Source organism: Phragmites australis, chromosome 3, assembly GCF_958298935.1.
Source record: "Phragmites australis chromosome 3, lpPhrAust1.1, whole genome shotgun sequence".
Classification (NCBI taxonomy): Eukaryota; Viridiplantae; Streptophyta; class Magnoliopsida; order Poales; family Poaceae; genus Phragmites; species Phragmites australis.
In genome coordinates this window covers 19,178,731-19,191,139 of record NC_084923.1, presented here as the reverse complement: position 1 = coordinate 19,191,139, position 12,409 = coordinate 19,178,731, and the positions used below count along the sequence as shown (strand labels likewise).

General features: G+C 46.8%; 1 protein-coding gene across 1 annotated transcript; it reads right to left on the bottom strand.

The window, feature by feature from the left end:
- Positions 1-9,505: 9,505 nt before the first annotated feature.
- On the bottom strand, positions 9,506-11,310 carry LOC133910559 (beta-selinene synthase-like). Its single transcript, XM_062352914.1, is given in 6 exon segments — positions 9,506-10,048; positions 10,125-10,373; positions 10,527-10,618; positions 10,621-10,661; positions 10,896-11,114; positions 11,228-11,310. Coding segments are annotated over 6 exon segments (984 nt in total). The 3' UTR covers positions 9,506-9,748.
- Positions 11,311-12,409: the final 1,099 nt, after the last annotated feature.

Genomic DNA, 12,409 nt, shown 5'->3' with positions numbered 1-12,409 from the left:
TCTGTGACCGATCAAAAACGCAATGACCTTCGATAGGTATAAACTGAATGAATAGATGGGCAGGTCTACTGAAAGATGAGGACCGGGAGCTCTTTTTTGGAAATAAGGTAGGAGCTCTACCGCTCATATTAGATTAGATGAAAGACAAATACATGAAGCAAGGGGCTGTCCAGCCACACATAAAATAAACCCAAAAAAAAGATTATCCAAACAAAATAGCTACTGAGTGGTTATGTTTTGATGGGATCTCCTCCACTGATATATCTCTTGTTTTGCTAGAATGGCCACCCTCATATGCTGTCATTGAAATTGCCTGGAAGATCCGGCGATATCGCTCCTTAAAAATGTTCCACATTGTGTATATGACAATTTCGTTAAGCATTCTTTTTTCTTCATTATGGAACAAATTTGACACATTGGACCACCATTTGTATATGCTCTCATGGGAACCCATGATGGTGTTCAGTATCATGCCGAGGTTGTGCCAAGAAAGGATGAGGCCCTAAACTTTAGGCATGAACGAGCAATTAAGGCACATATGCAGGCTCATTTCTTGTACGTCGTTGCACAAGACGCAACTTTTTTGGTGTGGCCATCCACGTTTGGTCAGGTTGTCCGATGTGGGAAGTTTGTCATGGATCAGAGTCCAAGCAAAAAATTTATATTTGTTCTCTGTTCTTGCTCTCTGAATGAGTTTCATGTGTATGGAGAGTAGGATCGTCAAAATTGGGCATGGACGCATGGTAGGCTAACTTGGTAGTGTATTGACCATCTGTTGTCCAACGCCAAAAGATGGAGTCTGCAACGCCCGGTACGAGTTGGACGCCATGCAACCTTTCCCAGAGGGTAATGAATTCTTGCAGCTGCGTTGAGGTAGTGATACTCCCTTGAATGGCTTTGATCCAGTTATTATTTGTGAGCTCTTTACACACGGTCCTGTTTTTCCTCCTAGTTATTGCATACAAACTTGGCGTTAGGAATTTTGGTGCTTCCCCCTCCAACCATCTACTATGCCAAAATCTTGCCTTTTCCCTGTTTCCTAAATTCACAATGGTGCACATGTTGAATAGTAGTCTATTCGTGTTGTCGCACGGTAATTCTGTGCGGTCCATGCTTTGTGGTGGCAGTCCATTCATACCACAGCAATCTAAGTCTTAAAGCCCTACCAAATCTCTGTAAATCCAGTATGCCAAGGCCCCCTAGGTTCTTCGGTCTACTAACCGTGGGCCAATTGACTAGGCTATGTACAGTATGCCAAGGCCCCCTAGGTTGCAATTGGGAAGATTGTTAGGTGGTATGTTGGAATGGAGGAGGGGACCAAATTGATTAGAGTTGTTCTTCCGGCTTTTGTTAAGAGCTTCCCTTACAAACCCGGCAATTGGGCCCCCATTTTCTCAACTAGTAGTTGCACATGCACCCTTCTCAATTTCCTGGTGTGTAGTGTAATCCCAAGATAGCGATAAGGAAATTTTTTTGTCTCGCCCGGAAAGGATTACAACACTGCATGAAGGTCAATATACTCACATCGGATTGGATATGCTGCACTTTTGGAGAAATTGGTAACCACCCTTGTTACTTGGCCAAAGAAGGATAGAATGTCTTGAGCAGCTTGGATTTCGTCATGGATTGGATTAACGAAGATGACAGCATCGTCAGCATAAAGGGAGGTGTGCATCTTTCCTGCCCAATACTGAATCATTGTGAAGATGTTCTCCTGTGTGCCTCGGTCCATGAGCTTTTATAGTGGATCGATGGCAAGAATGAACAAAATCAGGGACAAGGGGTCACCCTGACGCACCCCTCACCTGTGGTCAAAGGATGGCCCCGGGGACCCATTTAGCAAAACTTTGGAGGAAGCAGTACCAAAAAGGATGGAGATCCACTCGCACCATTTGTTCCCAAAACCGAGTCTCTGCAGTATCTCTAGTTGATAACCCCAATGAATTGAGTTGAAAGCCTTGGTGATGTCCAATTTGAGGAAGATTGCTAGAATCTTCTTTTTGTAAAGGTCTCTGATCACATTCTGCGTATAAAGGAAATTATCTTGGATGCAATGCTTCTTAATAAAAGCACTTTAACAAGTGGAGACCAAGTCATCCAGACTAGGGGGCTAATATGTTTGCCACTAATTTGGAGAAGATTTTTGCAATACTATGCATAAGGCTTATCGGTCTAAAATCCGCCACCCTCATAGCATCTTGTTTTTTTTTGGAACAACACCAAGTGTGTCGAGTTGAGGAGACCAAAACTTGTCCCATTGCAAGTGTGCAATTGTTGGAAAGCCTGTCAAAGGTCATTTTTATGATTTCTCAGCATGTTTTGAATAAGAGGCCTGTGTAGCCATCGGGAACTAACGTTTTTTCTGGTAGCATCGAAAATATTGTAGCTTTGATCTCTTCTTCAGTAAATGGGAGCTCGAGATGGTTGAGGTCAATGGCCTGGTATCCAAGATAATCCTAGTCCAGCATGTACATTCTAATCGGAGGTCGACCAAGGTGGGCACTAAATTTTGATAGAAGCTCTTGTTCTTTATCTTATTTGGAGAACACGGTCCCATGGTCAGTTTGCAGACACTGTATATAATTCTTCCTTTTGCGTCCTGCATCCTTGGGTTGGAAAAACTTTGTGTTAGCATCGCCAAGCCTAATTCAAGTGTGCCTCGAGCGTTGCTTCTTCCTCGTATTCTCAATGACTGCCAGGCCTAGACTGCGTGCTTTGAGGCGCTGCAGGAGATGTCGTTCAGGAGTTGTGAGAATCCGAGTTTCTAATGCTGTGTCGAGCTCAAGTGTGCCTCGAGCGTTGCTTCTTCCTCGTCTTCTCAATGACTGCCAAGCCTAGAATGCATGCTTTGAGGCGCTACAGGAGATGTCGTTCAGGAGTTGTGAGAATTCGAGTTTCTTATGCCATGTCGAGCTTGAGGATCGGCTCTTTAACAATCTCCAGCTGTAGGCGTGTATCTCCAATTGTTGACTTTCTCCAAATCTTGACGGCCTTTGCTGTGTGAGAAAGTTTGATGTGCAGGCTCTTGATGCCATTTGGTGTCTTTACTCCCCTATTCCATGCTTGTGCTACCGTCTCCTGGAAGCCGGGCATTGAGACGCAGAAATTCTCAAAGCGGAAGCCTTTGTAAGGCTGAGAGGATATGTCAGCATGAAGGAGTAATGGGCAGTGGTCAGACATAAGCAAAGACAAAGGCTGAAGGAAGCAAGATGGGAAGAGAGCCTCCCATTGCGGAGTGCAAAAAACTCTATCAATGCGGGTGAGAGTTGGGTTGGCCTGGTTATTACACCAGATGAATTGGCACCTGTGAAGTTTAATCTCTTTCCATGCCAGATCGTCAATCACCGCCATGAAATAACCCATTAGCCTTCTATTTTAGATTGTTATTATTTTTGTCTTCCGCTTTGTAGATGAGATTGAAATCACCCATAATAATCCATTCCTGTTTGATGGCATGTGCTATATTTGGCAGCTCCTATAGGAATTCCACTTTCTCATCATAACCCTGTGGACCATACACCATGGTGAAAGGCCATTTTGTCGCATTGGAACGCAATGTGATAGTTGCAGTGATAGCATTATTTGTGATCAAAGTGTCAGAAAACTCAAAATTATTCTCTGAGCAGGCTAACAGCAGACCACTTGTTTGCTGTGCTGGGAGGAAAACAAAATTTTCAGCGAATTGTGGCCCGAGAATTTGCACAACGGTATTACGGTCGATGTTGGATAATTTGGTCTCTTGGAGGCAAATAATTGTGGCAGAATTGGTGGAAACAAGCTCTCGGACTGCATCTTTACGTGCATTGTTGTTGAGGCCTCTTACATTCCAACAAAGGATTTTGCAGTTAGATTGCGACATCGTTATGATTTACAAACGACTGATGGACGAATAGCAAACAACTCATGGCAGCACGGCTAGCACCCATGTCATAGCAACATTGAGCAAGGAGAACACATTTTGCAAGGGATACTAGCTTGGACGTAATTTTTGCCACATTGCACATTACAGATTTGAAGAACTGATGCAACATCATGGAAGGAAACAACATATGTAGATGAGGCACACAAGACTCGCAGATTCGACTGGCACCCATAAGACTTTGATCGCACCCATAAAGGCATACAAAAGTAGGAGGAGTATTGCCGTAGAACTGATACATGGATGATAAGGGGATACATGGACTACATCGCTTCTGGTTTGTCTTTAGGATGATCAAGCCTGTTGTTCTTCCACTGGCATTTTTTCTATAATATCACGGTCCAGGCCACATAGAGCAATGATCGCTTTGATGGCAATCTATGTTAGAGGCCCCTTGAAGAGATCAAAATATTTCTATAAAATAAACTCATCCGGAGTGCCATCTTCAGCTATCTGTTGGGTCCGACCATTGGATCACATGCGTGACCACTCCGGATTCACAACAACACAAGCGACTAGGTTTCTCGACCACCCGAGCGACCAAAGATGGAAGCATGCCAACTCACAACCACCAGTCACGACTAGCTTGAGCGACCAGTCATACGTGCTCGACCACGACTAGTCTGGCTATCCGCCGTGTACGTGCTACTCTCGATCACGCCGATCGACCAGCAACACCTAGCTACTCCTGAGTCGTGTACTACTTGAAAAGGACGAACTCGCGTATCTCGACTAGAACAATACAACAAGACAAAAACTCTCTGGAGGAAATTTTAGACTCTATTCAACTCGTGACTTGCATGACTCTGTGTCTTGCTTACAATTTAGAGTACAACTCATATTTATAGTGACCTGCTAATTCTGAATCCTAACACAAATCGTGCCATCCCATGATCTGATTCTGGACTCTAACTCCGATTCAAACTCTGCACACATACGAACGATGCTATAGCCGTATACGAACTCCTTGCTTCCGCACTATCGTGAAACGAGTCCCCGAGGACTATGACAAGGATTAAGTCTAACATACTCCCCCTTAATCTTGTCGTGGGTCTAGATCACGAACTCCCAAAAGATGTCACATGACCGCTAGCTTCACCGTCGGCAATGCCTTCGTTAGAGCATCAGCTCGCTGTTCTTTTGTGCAGATGAAATCTACCTCAATCTGACCTTCTTCAACGCACTCACGAATGAAATGAAACTTGGTGTCAATGTGTTTACTGCAGCCATGAAATACTGGATTCTTCATCAAAGCAATCGCTGATTTGTTATCAATAAATAATTTGACTGCTTTGGGCTCTTCTCCTACCAGCTCCCCCAACAGACTTCTAAGGCACAGTGCTTGGCATGCCACCCCCGTTGCCACCATAAACTCAGCTTCATAGGAAGACAAAGCCACCGTTTCTGCTTCTGCGTGTTCCATGACACCAGACTATCATTAATATAGAAAGCCATACCTCCAGTACTCTTTCTGTCATCCATGTCACCAGTCAGATCACTATCTGTGTAGCCGGTGATCACCTCTGTTTCTCCTCCTCTGGTATACACAATACCATAATGCACAGTTGTCGGTGAAATGGGACTGGGGGGTCCTCGAGTTCCGAGGCTAGGAAAGCACAGTGCCACATGGCGCCTTCCCCCGGGGCCACCTCCCCGAGGGGTCCCCGAGGACCCGAGGGAAACCAGGACCAGGAGGGGGTGCTCGGGGCCAAGAACAGTGGCCCCCGAGTACCCAGGGTGCCCCGAGGACCCGAGGAAAGCAGGTCCGGGAGGGGGTGCTCAGGGCCAGGAACAGTGGTCCTCGAGTACCCGGAGTGCCCCGAGGACCCGAGAAGAAGCAGATCCGGGAGTGGGTGCTCGGAGCCAGGAACAGTAGTCCCCGAGTACCCAGAGTGCCCCGAGGACTCGAGAGAAGCCAAGTCTGGGAGGGGGTGCTCGAGGCAAGGAACAGTGGTCCTAGAGTACCTAGAGTTCCCTGAGGACCCGAGAAGCCCCATGCCGGTGGACCCCATAGGGACTCCACGATGAGGTGTCTATCGGTGGGAGGCCCGATGCTGCATTTAAGGGGGAGCATGGACGGTCACATCCAACCACTCTCCCTCACACCTGTCATATTGAATACGTCAGCCCCTGCCACCACCTGGCAGGAAAGTGTGGGCACCATTAATACGGCGGGTCCCATCGCATGTCCCCTCGCGGGGCCCATAAAGAAGGACGGCTTGAAGATATCTTTGATGGGCTTGAGGCTCATCACTTATCGCCCTGTTGCATCAGACAGTGTCAGACCTACTCTGACCAGATGAGCATGAGAGGGTACTCAGAAGGCTGGCCAGTGGGCGCCTCTTTGCCTGCTAAAGCTGGGACGTGAAGACCGATAGGACCATCCGAGGGATGCATTTTTAACCCTCTGTAACATCAACTGTAGACCCATGATGGTTGTTTCCCATTTATTATTTACGGGAACTTGTGCCCTCGTTCTGGGCACTCCCTGGAGAGCCTCCCCCGGTAGATAAAAGGGGGGGAGCACTTCGTAGAAAGAGGACTGGATGGCTAGGACCGGACTGGAGACCCCTCCGGAGAACTAGAAAGTAGAGACAGACAACAAGAAGGTCAAGACTTCACCCAGCCGATAGAACAACAGCACCTTGTAACACATAGTGCTAGAGATCCAGAGAAAGGCATTCGAAGAGCCTTGATAATACACTAGACACACATGAGTAGGGTATTACGCCTCCGTGTGACCCGAACCTGTCTAAATCATTGGTGCATTCACTACTACTAGCAGACGATCATCCATCCCGCCTAAGTCCCATACACACGCTTTAACCCCACGCACGAGGTGGTTCCAGAATCAGCTCCCCGACCGAATCTCAAAAGGGGGTCCCTCGGGATCCCCGCTTGCGGTGTTCATACACCAACAACAGTGCCCTTCAAATACCAAAGAATTTGCTTCACTGCCTTGTGATGCATCACCGTGGGCATCTCCATGAATTTGCTTGCCACCCCGACAGCAAATGAAAGATCAGGTATTGTATGGAGTAAATACATTAGGCAACCGATGATGCGACGATACTCAATTGCATCAACCAGTTGTCCATCTGGATCCTTATGCAGCTGCGCCCTCTGTTCCATGGGGAATTTTGTGGGTTTGTAATCCAGCATACCAAATTGACCAAGAACCTTCTTCGCATACGCTGTTTGCTTGATTGTAATTCGCCCATCTTCCTGTGTTACCTCAATCCCGAGATAGTAATTGAGCAATCCAAGATTGGTCATCTCGAACTCACTCATCATCTGCTGCTTGAATCCCATGATCTCCTCTGGATTTTCTCCTGTCACAATGAGATCATCAACATATACTCCAACAATAACTCCATGTCGGCATGTTCCTCTTGTGTATACGGCGTGATCTTGAGCACACTTCACAAATCCAAGTTGCTTCAATCTTGTATCAAGCCGGATATTCCAAGCCCGTGGCGCTTGCCGAAGTCCATACAACGCCTTGCTGAGTTTGAGCACAAGATGCTCTTTGTTCTTCACTACAAATCCCTCCGACTGGGTCACGTATAATTCCTCTTCGAGCTCACCATTTAAGAATGTCGATTTGACATTCAGATGATGAATTTGCCAACCTCGGTTGGCTGTAACAGCAAGGATGATGCGTACGGTGTCTAGCCATGTATTCATTTCAGTAAAAAAAAAGAGAAACGAGAGAAAATGGCACGAGTTGTGCTGTGCCGCAAAGCCTCTGTGAGTTCCTCTTTGTGTGCTATTGCTTGCCTTTGTGTGTGTGTTTCAACAATTGGTATCAGAGCTAGGCATTCGTGAGCCTGTGATGGTGGATGCCGGTGAGAAGACGCCACCATCCTCGCCTCAAGCGCGTGTCGTTGACAGTAGTGCTGGCAAGAGCGGCAGCAGCAATGACGGCAATCGTGAGCTGGTGGTGCAGCACGTGAAGGAGGCGGGGGTGACTGTGCGTTACCCCGTGCTGGCATCCACGAACTACATCGAGTGGTCTCTCTTGATGAAGGTAAACATGCAGGCTCAAGGAGTGTGGGAGGCCATCGACCCCGGCGGTGCGGACTACCAGATCGACAGGATGGCACTATCAGCTATCCTCCAAGCAGTGCCACCGGAGATGTTATCGACACTTGCCATGAAGAACTCGGCGAAGGAGGCGTGGGAGACGGTGCGCACAATGCGCATCGGCGTTGAGCGCATGCGTGAGGCTAAGGCACAGTCTCTACGCAAAGAGTTTGAGTTGATCCGCATGAAGCAAGGTGAGTCCGTGTACGATTTCGCCATGCGACTGACGGGCCTCGCCAACAACATCCGTACTTTGGGAGGCACGTTGGAAGATGAGGCCGTGGTGAAGAAATTCCTTCGTGTTGTCCCCCCAAATACACCCAGGTGGCCATTTCAATCAAGCAGCTTATTGACTTGAAGACGTTGTCCATTGAAGAGCTCACCGGCCGTCTCAAGTCCGTTGAGGAGAGGTATGAGATTGATAATAATGAAGCTGAAACAGGTTGTAGCCTATGGCTCCTCATGGAGGAGTGGAAAGCACATTGGAAGAACAACAAGAAGAAAGGCACTTTTGACAAGGCAAATGTGCCTGTTACAATTGCCAAGAGTACGGACACTACTCTTGGGAGAAGAAATGCAAGAAGGAGAAAGAAGTGTTTCTCATCATGGCAGATGCTGACGATGAGCCAGCGCTACTTTGAAGCCTAGCGATGAGGTGCTGAAATAAAGGCAACAAGATTAGGGGGTGATTGTTAGATTAATCTTATTGTATTTGCATTAGTTGCATGCTATTGTATTCATGGGTTAGCGAGTTGCATTAGTGGTTGTATACATGTATACGTGCGGCATGGTGTAGTGGCCAGATCAGGAGTGCGTAGAGAGCTGATCGCCAGCTAGGAGGTGAGTGCACGAGTGTGTTACATGAATCAGCTATGCATGTGTCAGGTGTTGCAGCCAAGTCGTGGTAGGCCGAGTCATGGCGCACGTCCAGGAGAAAGAACAAGTCAAGTGGAGCTTTGCATGGACGCATGCATTGGTACGGTGATGGACCTAGTAAAATTGCTGGACGTGTGCTAGTTGTTACTTGCAGGTAGGCGAGTTAGTTTAGGCAGTGGCTGTTGCATACCGGTTCCTACGGCCAGATGTGCACGTCGTGGGATACGGCAAGGTGATCAGCTACTGTATGCACGTGTGTTTAAATAGTAGACCGTGTATTCATTTCAGTAAAAAAAGAGAAACGAGAGAAAAAGGCACGAGTTGTGCTGTGCCACAAAGCCTCTGTGAGTTCCTCTTCGTGTGCTATTGCTTGCCTTTGTGTGTGTGTTCCAACATCCTGTGCCACTGTGCCTGCAGGCATAGCAGTGTCATGTGCTACCATGGCCTCAGTAGCATCCATGGTAGCGAGCAACTTGTTTGAATGTTTGGCATCACGGTTGTAGCGGCCTGTAGGGGGGAGAGCGAGCTGCCACCCCAGAGTCCGCGCAGCGCAGCATCGGTAGTGGTGTGTTCTAGTGCTGAATGTATATAATGTGTCTTGGATACATATGTGCTATATAAATATATATAAGAAGCCGAATGTTTGTCATTTGCAGGATGTAGGTCGATTACAACAGGAATATTGTCGATAGTGACAAGATCACAAATCAAGCAGTGACTTGAATATATGTCTCCACAGCCTATATATCGCTCGGGCGACGCCGGCACGGACGTTTAATTATTATTATTCTCACAAGCTAAACACTTGGCAGTAATCGATATGTATTTCTCCCATGGTTGCATATCTGTGGATGATCGATCAGAAGCTTAAACCGGGAGCGGCTTGAGGAAGAGGGAGGTGACGAGATCCTTGAGGTTGCTGGCGAAGGTGTAGGCGTCCCTCCTGCCGCCGAGGTATATGATCTCCATCGACCTCGTCAAGTTGACCACGGCGATCTGACACGCCGGCAGCATCGCGGGGTCCATCTCCATGCACGCCCGGTTGATCCTCCTCCATGCATCCTCCGTCATGTTCGCAATCACCGCGAAGGCCTCGTCTCCTGTGACGCCATGCTCCTTCATGTAGCACTCGTGCGCGTTGGCGACGTCCTTCTTGTTCTTCCCCAGCTGCAGATATGCATGCGTGCGTAAAAAACACATGTCTTTCAATCCATGCATGCAATGAAGCAGATCAGGCACCTACCGTGTAAGAAGCCATATCGTTGAGGAAGCGGCCGACCATTCCACTGGCGAGGACCATATCAGGCGCGCTATCTGCCCACTCAAATGCTTCCCGAGTTGCCTGTTGGCCTGAGCCCAGCAGCAGCACGGGGACCAGCATCGGGAGGCCCGACGATATGGTCGACACGTCTACGTGCTCCTTGAAGGTCGGCTCGTGGTTTTCGTTCGCCCATGTGGCTTCCTGAATGTAGTATTCTGACAGCAATTTGTACTGCATGTGTGTACATTGTTATAAAGAATTAGCACGCACCCTTCTGGAAGCATGGAAGAGACCCGATCGAACAACAAAACTAAATGATGGATCTAGCTAGCAGCTGGTTAATTGACCTTTGCATCTGATGAATACAGATATATTATTGCTTACCGCTTTTTTGACGTAAAACATACGGTACTTCTCGTTCGGTTCCAATGTATCCTCAAATTCTTGGAACCCCTTAAGCGTTCTTAGGTACAGAGTTTCAGGTATTTTGGTACGACAGAAACTGCGCTTTCATCCCATCTGCGCGTGCAACAATGATATATATACATTAGTTGATTGAACTAATCTATAGCCTAATTGGTCTCTAAAGAGCAACACACAACGTGTGTTAAGCGAAACATAAAGGGATCATGAGCGAGCTAGGGCAAGGGAGACGATCGACTCGGAATACAAATGATGAGGATATTCCATATATAATAAAAGTCGATTGAGAGACTGCTAACAAATTTTAAATTGATTGTAAATAGAACTTGCCTCTGCATAGCTTCGTTGAATTTTTGGGCCTCCTCCAAGGTAGCGTGGACATCAATGGTGTCATCGATCAGGGACGTAAGTGCAAACGTCTTTGAGAATATAATTCGCGCGCGAGAGTGTTCCTCCTTGGGGATCACTCCACATGCCCAGAAGAAGATCTCCACCATGCGGTCTCGGGCGTAAGGTAGCTTCACATCATTGTAGAGCGCCCTCCACCATCTTCATATGAAATTAATTCATTAGCTCAACCAGCAATTTATCCAGTGACATTGCTAGCTAGTGCAGACCAGAGATTGTTAAAAAACATTTGAAGGATTAATATATGGACTTACAGGGAGAGTTCCCTGAGCTCCTTGAGGTGCAGGGACATAACAAGGTTGAAGTCCAGCTTCGCGATGCCATTCTTCGTATTCATGTAGTGGTAGCAGGCCTGGAATCAGCCGGTACATTGTTCAGATGCCATTCTTCGTATTCATGTCAAACTAAACAGGACAGCTAAAGCTATCAAAATTTGGGCACGACCCACAATAGGCAACATCCAACTTCGCTTTGCAATCGCCCAAGAGGTTGTTTACAAGCTTGATGTAGCTCAAGAAACTAGAGGACTGATTGACGAAGAAAGAGAATTTAGGAAATTCTTTATGAAAAGAGTAGTTAGTTTGGCGGTCATTGAGAAAAGCAGAGCCAGACAGCACTCTAGGTTGACTTGGATCCGAAAGCCGACGCAAACACAAAATTCTTTCAAATCCGAGCAAATGCAAAAAGAAGAAAACACTTCATACAATTTTTGCAAGCAGACATGGGCATTGCAGTAACACAACAGCATAAAGATGCTGAATTACAAAGGCATTTTATTGACCACCTAGGCTCAAACGCAAGAAGGGAGTTGGGTATAAACTGGGCAAACCTTAGATATCAAACTTCAGACCTCTCTAACCTTGAAGAACCTATAGAAGAGCAGGGGATCCATGACACCATAATGGAAATGCCTTTCGAAAAATCCCCGGGGCCTAATGGGTTTATCGGTCTTTTTTATACAAAATGCCGGACAATCATAAAAAAGGACTTGGCAGCGGCGATCAACGATTTTTTCATCTAAGGTCAGATAAGATACACTTGGTGAATTGTGCTAGTATTGTTCTGCTACCAAAGAAGCCAAAGAAAGCGGAGGCGTCTTGTGTGGATGACTATAGGCCGATCAACCTTATTAACAGCATGCCCAAGATCATAACAAAATTACTTGCAAATAGGCTGGCCCCACGATTGGACAAATTAGTATCCAAGAGCTAGAGTGCATTTGTGAAAAAAAGTTGCATACATAACAATTTCTTGTACGTCCAAAATGTTGTCAAGGAACTGCACCGGGCAAAACACCAGACGTTTTTTATAAAGCTTGATATCTCAAAGGCTTTTGACTTCATAAACTGGCCATATTTACTTGAAGTGCCACGGGAGCTTGGCTTCAGCCAAAAATGGAGGGATTAGATTGTCATTCTCTTGGCCACTTCTTCCTC